Consider the following 10871-nt stretch of genomic DNA (forward strand, 5'->3'; position numbering starts at 1 on the left):
TGAACATCAACAACAGAGCAAAGCAATGGTCTCTCACCAGTCTACCTTGGTGAACCAGTATATTTATTTGGCTTAGAAAGCATGAGTAAGGAGTTGCTTGTAGGAACATGGGTTACCTCTAGACAGCTGTTAAAGCATCACAGAATCCCAGCCTATTGTGGTGTTGACCTCCTAACATCTGTATCATAGAAGCAAAGGTAGAGGCAAGATGGTCATTCAAGGTCATCCTGAGATGCATTGATAATCCAAGGCAACCTATGCTTCACAAGACCCTGTCTCAAAAAAAAAAGAAGTGGAATAAAATTACCCAAAAGAAAGGAAGTTTTTTGCTTTTACTAGATTTTTTGGCTTATTACTAGTAGTGTTATTTGTTGAGTTTTTTTTTTTTTAACTACCAAATGTATTATTGCAATTTTAGGTATTTTGTGGGCATCTGAAAAGATGTGTTTTCTGTTCTTTGTCACAGTTCTCATACATGTTTTGTTGACTGGTATTCTTATTTTTTATGTTGGCTTCCTCTTTGCCTGTAGGTCCCTGTGTTCTTAATAGAACTGAGAAAGGCTCTAACAAGTGGGATTTGAGTTTTACCTCCTGTTTTGTTTTGAAATGCTTACTGTTTGAATAGGAGTTAGTACTACTAGATCTTCATTATGCACTGAGATGTGATCCTACAGTGGAAGAGGAGAAAAAAATAGCACAGTGCATGTCTGTGTTTCGTTGCCCTCATTTCACCAATGGCTGATATCTTACTCCTAATCATTTCTGTTCATGTGGTACGTGTGTATTTGTGGGGACTATTTGGAGCTAATTTATAAGTACTATGATTCTTTATTCCTATTTCAGCATGCATCTCGTAAAACAAAAAAAAAAATCATGTTGTTTTGTTTTTAAAAGAGTCACTCTATGTATCCCTGGCTATCCTTGAATTTGCTTTGGAGATCAGGCTGGTCTCAAACTCACAGGTGTGGGATTAAATGTGTGCACTACTACATCCAGCAAGTATGTTGTCTTAGCCACAGTACCAGAGTTATATCTAGACCTATGAGTACTGATGTGATTCTAACATGAAGCCCAAGCTTACAAACCCCTGACACCTGCTCAGCTATGCCTCCCCACCTCCTGTGTGTGTTTTTGTGTGTCTGTTCTATTTGAGAATGATTCATTGGATTTAATTACATCTCTTTTGTCCCTGCTATTTCTCAGCCCCCTCTCCTTTCTAATGAAAATTCTAAGTAATTGATATTTTCAGTACCCCAACATTTGGATTTACCTGTTTCTTCACGTAAAGTGGGTGATTTTTTTCTGTCGGTGTATACATGCATATATTGTGGGAACCTATGTGGAGGCCAGATACCAACATCAGACTTTCCTTAAGTCAGCCACCTTGTTTTTTAAGTAAAGCTTTTAGCTAAGCTGGATGGCCAGCAAGCCCCAGGAGCCTCCTGTCTCCAACTCTGCAGCTCTGGGATATGCAGACAAATACCACCAAACCCAACTCTTTACACGCTTGTCATCTACTAACTCAGGTCCTCCTGCTTGAGGAGCAAGTGATTCTCTGATTGAGCCCAAGATAGAGTTAAGTTTATTGACAAGAATAGATCTTTCCTGTTTGATTAGCCAAGAGTGTGGTGTGAGTTTGCTGTATTAGTGGTCATCCTGAGCTTGACTGAATGGTTAAGGTAGCATTGGTATCTTTATGATTTGTTTTATATTAGTTAGTGATTAATGTTTTCTATTTCCACTTTCTTCTTTTTCTTATGTGCTACCATTTCCCCATTTCACCCTCAGACAAGGTCTCATTTAGCTCAGGCTAGCTTTGAATCCATGATCTTCCTGCCTTAACCACTTGAGTGCTGAGATTACTTGTGCTATCCTGCCTAGTTTCATTTCCTTAATACTTAAAAAAATTCTTAAACCTGTAACATTCTTATACCTGTGCAATTTAAGGTCTAACATTAAATGTTTACCTGGCCATCCAAAATGAAGAGGATGGGGACGTCAGCATACTTGTACTGTTCCTAATTTTTCTCCCTCTTCTATCCTACCTTTTCTTATTCATTTTTATTTAAAATAAAAAGGGGAACTTAAATTGCATACAGTAATTTTAAAAATTGACAGGTGTATCTTTTGTGCTTACAGTTATAGTTGTGTATGTGTATATACTGCAGAACACCGTGAATTCCAAACAGGTGAAGGACACAGGTAGCAAACTCACAGGCTTAGCAAACAGCCTGTCAGTGGGCTCAGGCTTCTTTGGGGATTGCTACTTGTCATCTACCACATTAAAGTGCCTCATGACTCTTATTGTGGGTCTTCTTGGGAGTAAAGTCTGCCATAGGATGATTTTCTGTGCTGCAGTAACAAGTAGTGGAATCCCTGTTTTGGGGCCAGTATCATACTTCAGACTTCTTCCCTTTCCTTTATGCCTTCGCCATATTTGTGTCTTAAAGTGTGCCTTTTATTCTCTTCAGGTCTCCCAGTCGCTGGGCAAACCTCAGAATTTGTTAACCAAGTGTTAGGGAAGACTGCTGAAGGCAACCCCACTGGAGGCCTTGTAGGACTAAGGATACCAGCATCAAAAGTGTAATCAGCCTCATTGGACCACTGGTCAGAAATGTCTGTTTTTGTCACGTTATCCATTGTAAATTTTCATTCTGTTTTGCATGTCAATTAGCATTATGTAAACATTTATAATTAGGTTACATTGTTTTAAGAACTTGTAACATAAGTGAAGCATGATCCAAACTACTTGATTATTGCATTTTCAGAGCATAAACCAGTGACCCTGCTGCTGGCATTAGAAAGAAGTTCACACATTAAGTAAATGTGAGATACAGACTGTAAACATTTGTTGAAGCAGAATATTTTTGATGAGTGAATATATTAGTATAATGCTAAGTGTTAAGGTGGATTTATGCTCTGAACCACACAAAAATACCGATGAAGCATTTTTTTTCAAAGTCCATTTAGTTTGTTTTTAGAATGACTGCTTTTTGTTCTAATTTTTTATAGCCATTAATCTCACTTGTACATGGCGCACCCAGCACTCCTGTGTGTACCATGTTTAGATGTTTATTTTCAGAGCTCAATATGATATATATATATATATATATATATATATATACACACACACACACACACACACACACATATATATATATATATAATTGTCTGTGCAAGTAAGAAAAAAGCATATTCTTTGTGCCTTGTATTTTGGGGAAACTCTAAAACTGGTAATATTTTGTATGAGGAAAACCCTAATGAGGAAAACCAAGATATATAGATGAGAAAATTATGGGGTTTAAATGTCTTTTTGTTCCAACTCTTTTTCAGATTTTTTGAATGTACATAGGACTATGTTGAAATGTAGATATATGCCACAGAGTCTGTGTATTGTATAAAAAAACAAAACAAAAACAAACAAAAAAAGATGGCTCTAGAAAACTCCTATTTCGGTACTTGACCGGAAGAAAATACTTGCACATTATTGCGATTGTTTTATTTTTTCTACCAAAGACAAATGCAACTGGTATGGCAGACTGCCAGTCTAAGTAAAGTTTTGCACAGCTTACATGATACTGTATGAATGTATGAAAAAAAAAGAAAAATTAAAAGGTCAGGGTTAGGGATCTTACTCAACTGTGAATTTTATTTCTGTTTGGGTCCAATTATCTACAGAAGGAGCATCCATACATACAAATATTATTTTGCTGTCCTCTAGTTTGCTTCCATAGTAGATAAGTTGGTGGCCACTTAGGTGTCTTTTATTTCTGCAGTTATTGTAGGAAATTTTAATATATTTCATATTAGTAAGCTATTGATGAAATAGTTTTTGACTTTGAAAATTATAAAGTTTATTTAGCTTATTGTAGTATACTTCCACCAAACAACCAAAATACAGATTATTTTTATTGTATTATGTATATATATATATGTAAAGAAAGAAAAGAGCTAAAAATATCTAATACTTTAGTTGCCACTTTTCCAATTGATGTATTATTGTGCATGTAATATTTTCAAAGATCAACACAAGCTTAAAACAAATTTATAAATTTTTATATTTTTGTACAGGTATTTTCTTCAAACTTACATGTGACTTATCTTCTGTAGTTTCTAGACTTGAGAAACATGATCACATTTAGTTTTTAGGTGCTCTTCTTTGCTCGAGTAAACGGCTTTATTAGTCAGTTTTTAACTGTGCTCAAGCTTTACCTCTTGATGAGAATTTCCTATGTCAAGGCAGCATTATAAACTTCCCCACAGGCCCTTCCATCCTTCATTTCTTGACTGTTTTTTCTCAAATCTTGTGTTTGGAACTATGAAAACTGGTGACTTCAAAAGTTAAAAACAAACATATCTAGAAGAAAAGCCTGAAATGTCAGACACAGTCGCTGTTTCTCCACCACCTTTTGATAGAACTAAAATAGTTGTCCTTGGTCTGCACAGGAGTTTCTTTCCTTTTTCTTGTCCCCTTTTGTAAGCTATAGCACATGAAGGTTCAATTAGAGAACACAGTTACAATCCAAAAATGTGTCTTACTTGCCTCTTTGACATCATGAATCATAAGAAACCAAGACTTGTCTTGACACTTTAGCTGAAACTGTGACAAGGTTCCTGTGTGTTTGGTGGAAATGTACCTGTTAGTTCATTCATCCTAACAGATAATAAGCGCACATGGCATGGTTTAGTAGAGGTGGAAAAAAGCAAACCATAGGTTCACAAATGGAAGAATATGAAGTCTTGAAAGGGTTCCAGAATACAGCAGTTTTGCAGTCAAGTGAATATCGCTTCATGATCACGATTCAGTTGGTAAAGTTTATAAAATCACCCCTTTCTAGCTACCCTGTTAGGAATTCTGGTTTTTTGATATCCTTTTCTTGTCTGCAAACAAGAATTTGATTTTTTGGTCTTGCATTTCAAAACCCTTTGAATTTGTTTAGTAGATTCTATACCTGTGCATTTCAGTGTTTTATATGTACTCTTTAAGTTAAATAGTGGAAAGCCTTTAAATAGTTGATCTTTTTAATGTTGACACTTTATTTTGTACCTATTTATATATGTATGTATATCTTAGAAAAGCACTTTGTTATAAAATTGCATTTTATATGATTCCTGCCATTTGCTGCTAAACCTGGGCTGGTCAGAACGCTGCAGCGATACTTGATCTAAATAAAAACCTGGCAGTAAAATGTAGAGTGCAAGTTAAATCCTCTTGCTGTTTAAGATGACATAGGCAAGCTGTGCAGCTTTACATTTTAACCAGGGGACTCTGTGGCATTTAAAACCGTCTAGAAATGGTTGTACTTCTGATGCCAGTAACATACTGCTTCCTCTACTGTCTTTAAAATACCTGTACCTAGTGTATCACCGATGGTTCTCACGAGTATGGAAGACCCAGCAGTTGTACATGATGTGGTTTTTAAATTGTGGCATGTATCTTTGGGTGGAAATTGTTAGAGTGAGAGCTGTCTAAAGGTTGTCTGTGTTCATACATGGTATACAGATCACTCGTGACATCCAGAACCTTCCCTCAAGTGTGAAGGCATTGTGAATTCTCCTCAGATAAACCCACTGCTCCAGAAGCAACCATAAACTGACTATAGTACTACTACAGTAAAATAACAGTGAACCTTCTGCTTCCTGGTTTCAGATACACTGGATTCTTTAGTCTGTGCCCACATAAGAGCATGATGCCAGACTACTCCTATTAAGGTCGCGTGTGAGTTTTTCAGTCAGTGTGGTTGCTTGCTGTGCTGTAACATGTATGGTTCTTGTCCTTTCCACGTCCTTCATGAGAGATTCGGGTGTGGTTTGATCTTGTGCCTTACTTGTACACTTAAATGAGACATCTTCATTCCTTCCCAATTCCCAAACCTTAACTTTGTCCTTTTTGTAAGAGAATCAGAACTATTCCAGAAGCATCATGAAGGATTTCAGATGGGCATGGTTTCATAGTTCCCTCTCTTTGTAGTTGTTTTATACTTGTATGAGAGACCAGTTTTGAATGCCCTTCAAGTAATCTTGTTACATCCCTTCTCTTTGGCTTTTGTGAGGTTGTCCTTCTCTCTCTGATGCTTGGCTTCATTCACTCCTTATCAAGAGTCTGCATTTACAGACAGGTGTAGTCACTTCATCTGCTTGAAAGTGATTATTTTGTTTTCCAGAACTTTTTAGAAGAGTACCCATTTTGTTTTTTACAACAGATGACAAGTCTCTTTAAAAGAAACTGAAGTACAGTACTTTTGAAATACAATGCTATTGGTATGAATTTCTCTTTTATATATAATATTCATACAATTACCTGATGTTTGCCTTCATTAATAAAGCTGTTAGTTTATTCACCAAAATGTCAAGAATGGATGTGCTTTTCTTTATTCCATACATTTAAACTATATTTTAGCTGCTAAGATTTAGTTAACTTCCTAAGAAATAATTCAAGTTGCCTTCAGCAAGAATTAACATAGCTCATGTCCCCTTTCTTTATATAGTCTTCCTTAAATTTTGTTCACCTACTTTCTAGTTAATTATGTGACAGAATGTTAGCATCTCTCTAAATCTTGAAACTTGAATTTTGAGAATGCATTGAATTTCAGTGTTAATGGAAAAGGTCTCAACTATGCTTCTAGTGGAGTCTTTTGTGAAATACCATTTCCCATGGAACTGCGACCACTTGCACAACTTTGCACAGAACTGCAGTCTTGTTCTTCCCTGGATCGTGACAAATGAGTCTCACACAGTGCCGTAATACTTGTGGATTCTACCGTGATCTTTGTCATCTTAAATAAGGGCATTATGAGAAAATGACTCCATGTCTTTTTTTTTTAATATTTCAAACACAGTGGGATGTAACAACGTCAGGAGTAGGGATGGTGGTTTCGTTTTAAGGAATAAGCATGTTAGAGGAATGTGATGAAAATGTACTACTGAGAGTTACACACTTCCACAGGCAAGTGGGATTATGTGTTTAAGCATAGTCCCCATGCTTAGCAAACTGACTGAAATAGAAATTACACCTAGGAACTGCACTATGCCAAATTGCCATTTTGTTTTGAAGAGACGTTTGGAGGTGGTGATAAGGTAATGGAACCTCACAGCTACTTCCAAATAGTATTTTGGAGTTGAAGACTTTGTGGCTAGTAAAGAGCACCCAGGTTTATGTCTCAGTGTGCCAAGTGTAAACTGGGCTTGCCTCTTTAGTAGCAGTGTAAACACCCAGTGTAGTTACTCAGTTCCGGGTGCCAGGAGTGGGGCTGATTCTGTGTCTTGCCCTTTGTCCTTTGGGGTTTTTTGTTTGTTTGTTTTCAGAACTAAGTAACAAAATTGTATGTGTACTGTATCTGCTTCTCCACATGGTTTACGACACTGTACTCCCACTGCCTGCTATTGTCTTCTTGCCCTAGAGTATGTCCTATGGCATAGCATTTGTGGTTAACAATGACTCCGGAGCTGCCAACGTGGAAGGGCAAGGATTCAAAGTGTTTGCTCCCATGGTTTGGCAGCCTCTTCGAATAGTTGCGCTTAGGATCCTGTATGTGATATGATCATAAATACTCAGTAGTTTTGTTTATTCCCTGTCCCCAGCTGGAGCTGTGACACTTATTGGGTTCAGTATTGTCTTGTCTAGAAAGAATTGTTATCTTGTTCACGCATGAGCTGTTTAAAAATGACTCAACATTGGTTAATAGCCGTGCAGTTTTCCTTTTAGGAGAAGGCCATGCACAGGTTACTTTGTTTTCTGTCACCCTTTAACCTGTCAGCACTGTAGTCAGACACAGAATCATCAGTGTATGCAGCACCCTTTGTAATTTAAAATAAAAAAAAATATGAAAAGAAAAGGTTTTGAATCATTTGCCTCATATTTTGTCTTTTCTCTTTTCCATTGCCTGTGACACAGCCGCCATCCATTCCTCAAGACAGCCTGTTCCAAGACTATGCTAGCCTCACAGAGCGGAGGGAGCCGACTGTGCCGCCTCTCCCTGGGGCATATACTGAGGGCTAAGGTTTATTGACACCCCAAGCTGGCTTTTCAATTTCAGTGAGATTTTAGCCATACAGAAATTATTTGATATAAACATTTTATAAACAATAGTTTATACTTAATTTGTTTGTTAATAAGTTGAACAAGAGATTTCTTCAAGAAAAATAAGTATCAAAATTGTCTTTAGGCTAGGGGAGCTGTGAACCTAAGCCAGTGGAACCTGCCTGGATGAAGGTGGCATAGAAGTAGATGTTCTTCAGCAACAAGCATCTGTTGAGAACCTCCTCTGCCAGGATGGGTGTGTAGATGCTGGGTTACAGACGGACTGAAGAGATCTCCACCAAATCAGTCTACCAAAGGGGTTTCCCTGTGGCCATAAAACACGACGAGATAACATCCTGTGGGGATGTTAAAGAAGACAATGGGGGCTGGGGAGAGAGCACAGTTTCTAGAGTGCCAGGCAAACATGAGGGCCTTAGTTCCATCCCCTACACTCAAATGAACAGCAAGGTCTGATGTGGACACTTGGATCCTGGGGGCCCACAGGTCAGCAGAACCTTCTTGGAAACTTGGAAGCCAGTGACCTATCCCCAAAACAGGGACAGCACCTGAGGGATTGACACCTGAAGCTGACCTCTGGCCTATACACAGACACATAAGACTTGACATTTTTGATACCTAACCCCTTTGACTGATACTGAGGCCGTAAAAAAGCAAAGTAAATGTACTTTCCTGTGGGTGGATTCTCCTTCGGGACTTAAGTTTGAAGACCATTCTTTACAAGGGCCCTTCTGAAAGTATCCGTTACTCTTAGGAGCTAGGTGAGCTGGGTCAATGCAGTCTTTAGGGAACTAAGTCTTCCCTGATAACATCAATGAGATACATCAACTAATGAGTTCCTGAATTCCTTTGTTCCTCTTTGCGGTGTGAAGGATCTGGTTCTCTGTATAACAGTCCTGGCTGTCCATCCTTCAGTTTCTTTGCTGGCCTCAGACTCACAGAGATCTGCCTGCCTCTGCCATCTGGGTGCTGGGATTAATGGCGTGCACCACCATACATGTTTAACTCATGAATTCTTAAGTTCTGGTGCAATGAAGAATTTGAAAGAAAAGTGTTGAGACGTTCTGTCCTAATTCAACTAAACGATTCAGAATTAGAAGGTAGTAGATATCCATGGCACTCCTTAAGCCATGCTAGTTTTAATAGCCCTCCGCTCTACCAGGCCCAGTTAGGGTGATGGACTTGTCCTTTCTACAGAAGAGTCTGACAGCACTCAGATGATAGGACAAGCCCCGTATCTACCCAAGGATAACGCAAGAGATCGGCTCACACCCAGTCTGCCTGAGGCATTCTGAGGGCAACTCATACGTATCTCAGGTTGACCAGGCCAAACCATGACCAGTATTTGGAAAGATGCCCATGCAGAGGAAAGCAGTCTGTTTAGAGTGTAAAGGTCAAAAAGATCTAAAGCTATAGTAGTCAAAGACAGTGAACGAAAGGAGGAAAATGGAGTCGGAAGGATTGGGTGTGGAGGACGTGCGACTGTTCCCCAGCCTCAAGCTTAGGGTTGTCTCCAGCCTCAAGCTTAGGGTTGTCTTATTAGAACAAAATGTCCTGGAAAGCAGAGGTATGGGGAGCTCCTTGTTTTGGGTCCTGCAGACACCGATGGCATAGAAATTTCCTCAAGAAGGATGCTTAGGCGACGGTCCAAAGGCATGAAAAATCTACCTAGTGCTGACTTTGGGTTTTCTCCAGCATCTTAAATTGGGAGCTTTGCTCAGAACATTACAGTGATTTGAATGGCAACCTAGTTCTTTAAAAGTTTTTCATCTTAAAATAGTGGTTGGATTATAGAGTAGGAAATGTACAGAATGGAAAAGTGTAATATGGGGAGTACAAAAGGAACTCGAATGAAAATCCACACCGGATTCCAGTCCAGGACCTGCCAACGACTTAGTTACTGCTACTGAGTCACATTAAGAATGTGACACCATCTTAACAAAACCAACCAAGAGTGTGTTAAAGTGAGGGAAAAATGGTTGAAACCTGTAGTCACTGGGAGAGGATAAATCAAGTATTTATCCCTTTATCATACAGAAGTCTCTGTATAGAAACAATTAGTGCATGAGTGGACAGGCAAGCAGATTATAGTTTTTAAGTAGTCTGAAATATACAGAAAAACAGCATGGTTAATGTGACATCCAGAACCAAGGTGAAACAAATGGGGCGCTCGTTTAGTGTTGGAGCCACGGAGATACAACCTACAAAATGTGAACTTGGTTCTGCATCTCACACTATGAACTGTATACATTTAAAATGGCTAAGAATGCAAGTGTTGTACAAAAGTGTAAGCACTAGGAGGGGGTGTGGAAAATCCTAAATCCTTGTAGAGTGCGAAGGACTTTTTAACATAGGCCCAAGTCCAAGAGTCATAAATGTAAATCCTTTTTAAGGTAGAAAGCATCATCGGCAAGGTCAAAAGTCTACACATTTTGCAACTCGCGTGAACACTAATACAAAAAGGGCACCTGGAAACTGGTGTGGAGTGGCTTGGTGACCCAGTAAAGTGAGCAAAGTAAATGAAACATTTCTCAGTCTCATTCATTACAAGACATGTAAAAGAAAGGCTTGACTATGATCAGAACCCCAGTGTTGGAGCTGGTGGGGCTCAAGGCATTTTCACAACTCTGCTGGTGCAATGGAAACTAAACCAGTATGACGAGACAGGCCTTCTTGCCGAGTCCTGGCTGGTCTGGAACTCGGTACATAGACTAGGCTGGCTTGATGATCTCCCTGCCTCTCTTTCTTGAGGGCTAGGATAAAGTCATGTGACACCACACTGAGATAGAAAGGATATAGGAAAGCTTGTGTAAAGCTAAAATACATGTCTGGC

General features: G+C 38.9%; 1 protein-coding gene across 2 annotated transcripts in view; it reads left to right on the forward strand.

Annotated features, from left to right (window-relative positions):
* The window catches only part of CREBRF (CREB3 regulatory factor), a gene marked incomplete at its 3' end in the record, with an annotated part of 53986 nt that overhangs the window by 41766 nt on the left and 1349 nt on the right, over positions 1-10871 (forward strand). Inside the window, exon 9 of one of the 2 annotated variants that reach the window (XM_080942477.1) lies at positions 2472-7792. The exons of the other annotated variant lie outside the window; for it this stretch is intronic. Within the exon in view, the coding sequence (XP_080798603.1) occupies positions 2472-2587 (116 nt within the window). Of the gene's footprint in view, positions 1-2471; positions 7793-10871 lie in introns of those variants that run through there. 2 annotated transcript variants of the gene reach the window in all.

Source organism: Micromys minutus (assembly GCF_963924665.1).
Source record: "Micromys minutus genome assembly, chromosome: 31".
NCBI classification, from domain to species: domain Eukaryota; kingdom Metazoa; phylum Chordata; class Mammalia; order Rodentia; family Muridae; genus Micromys; species Micromys minutus.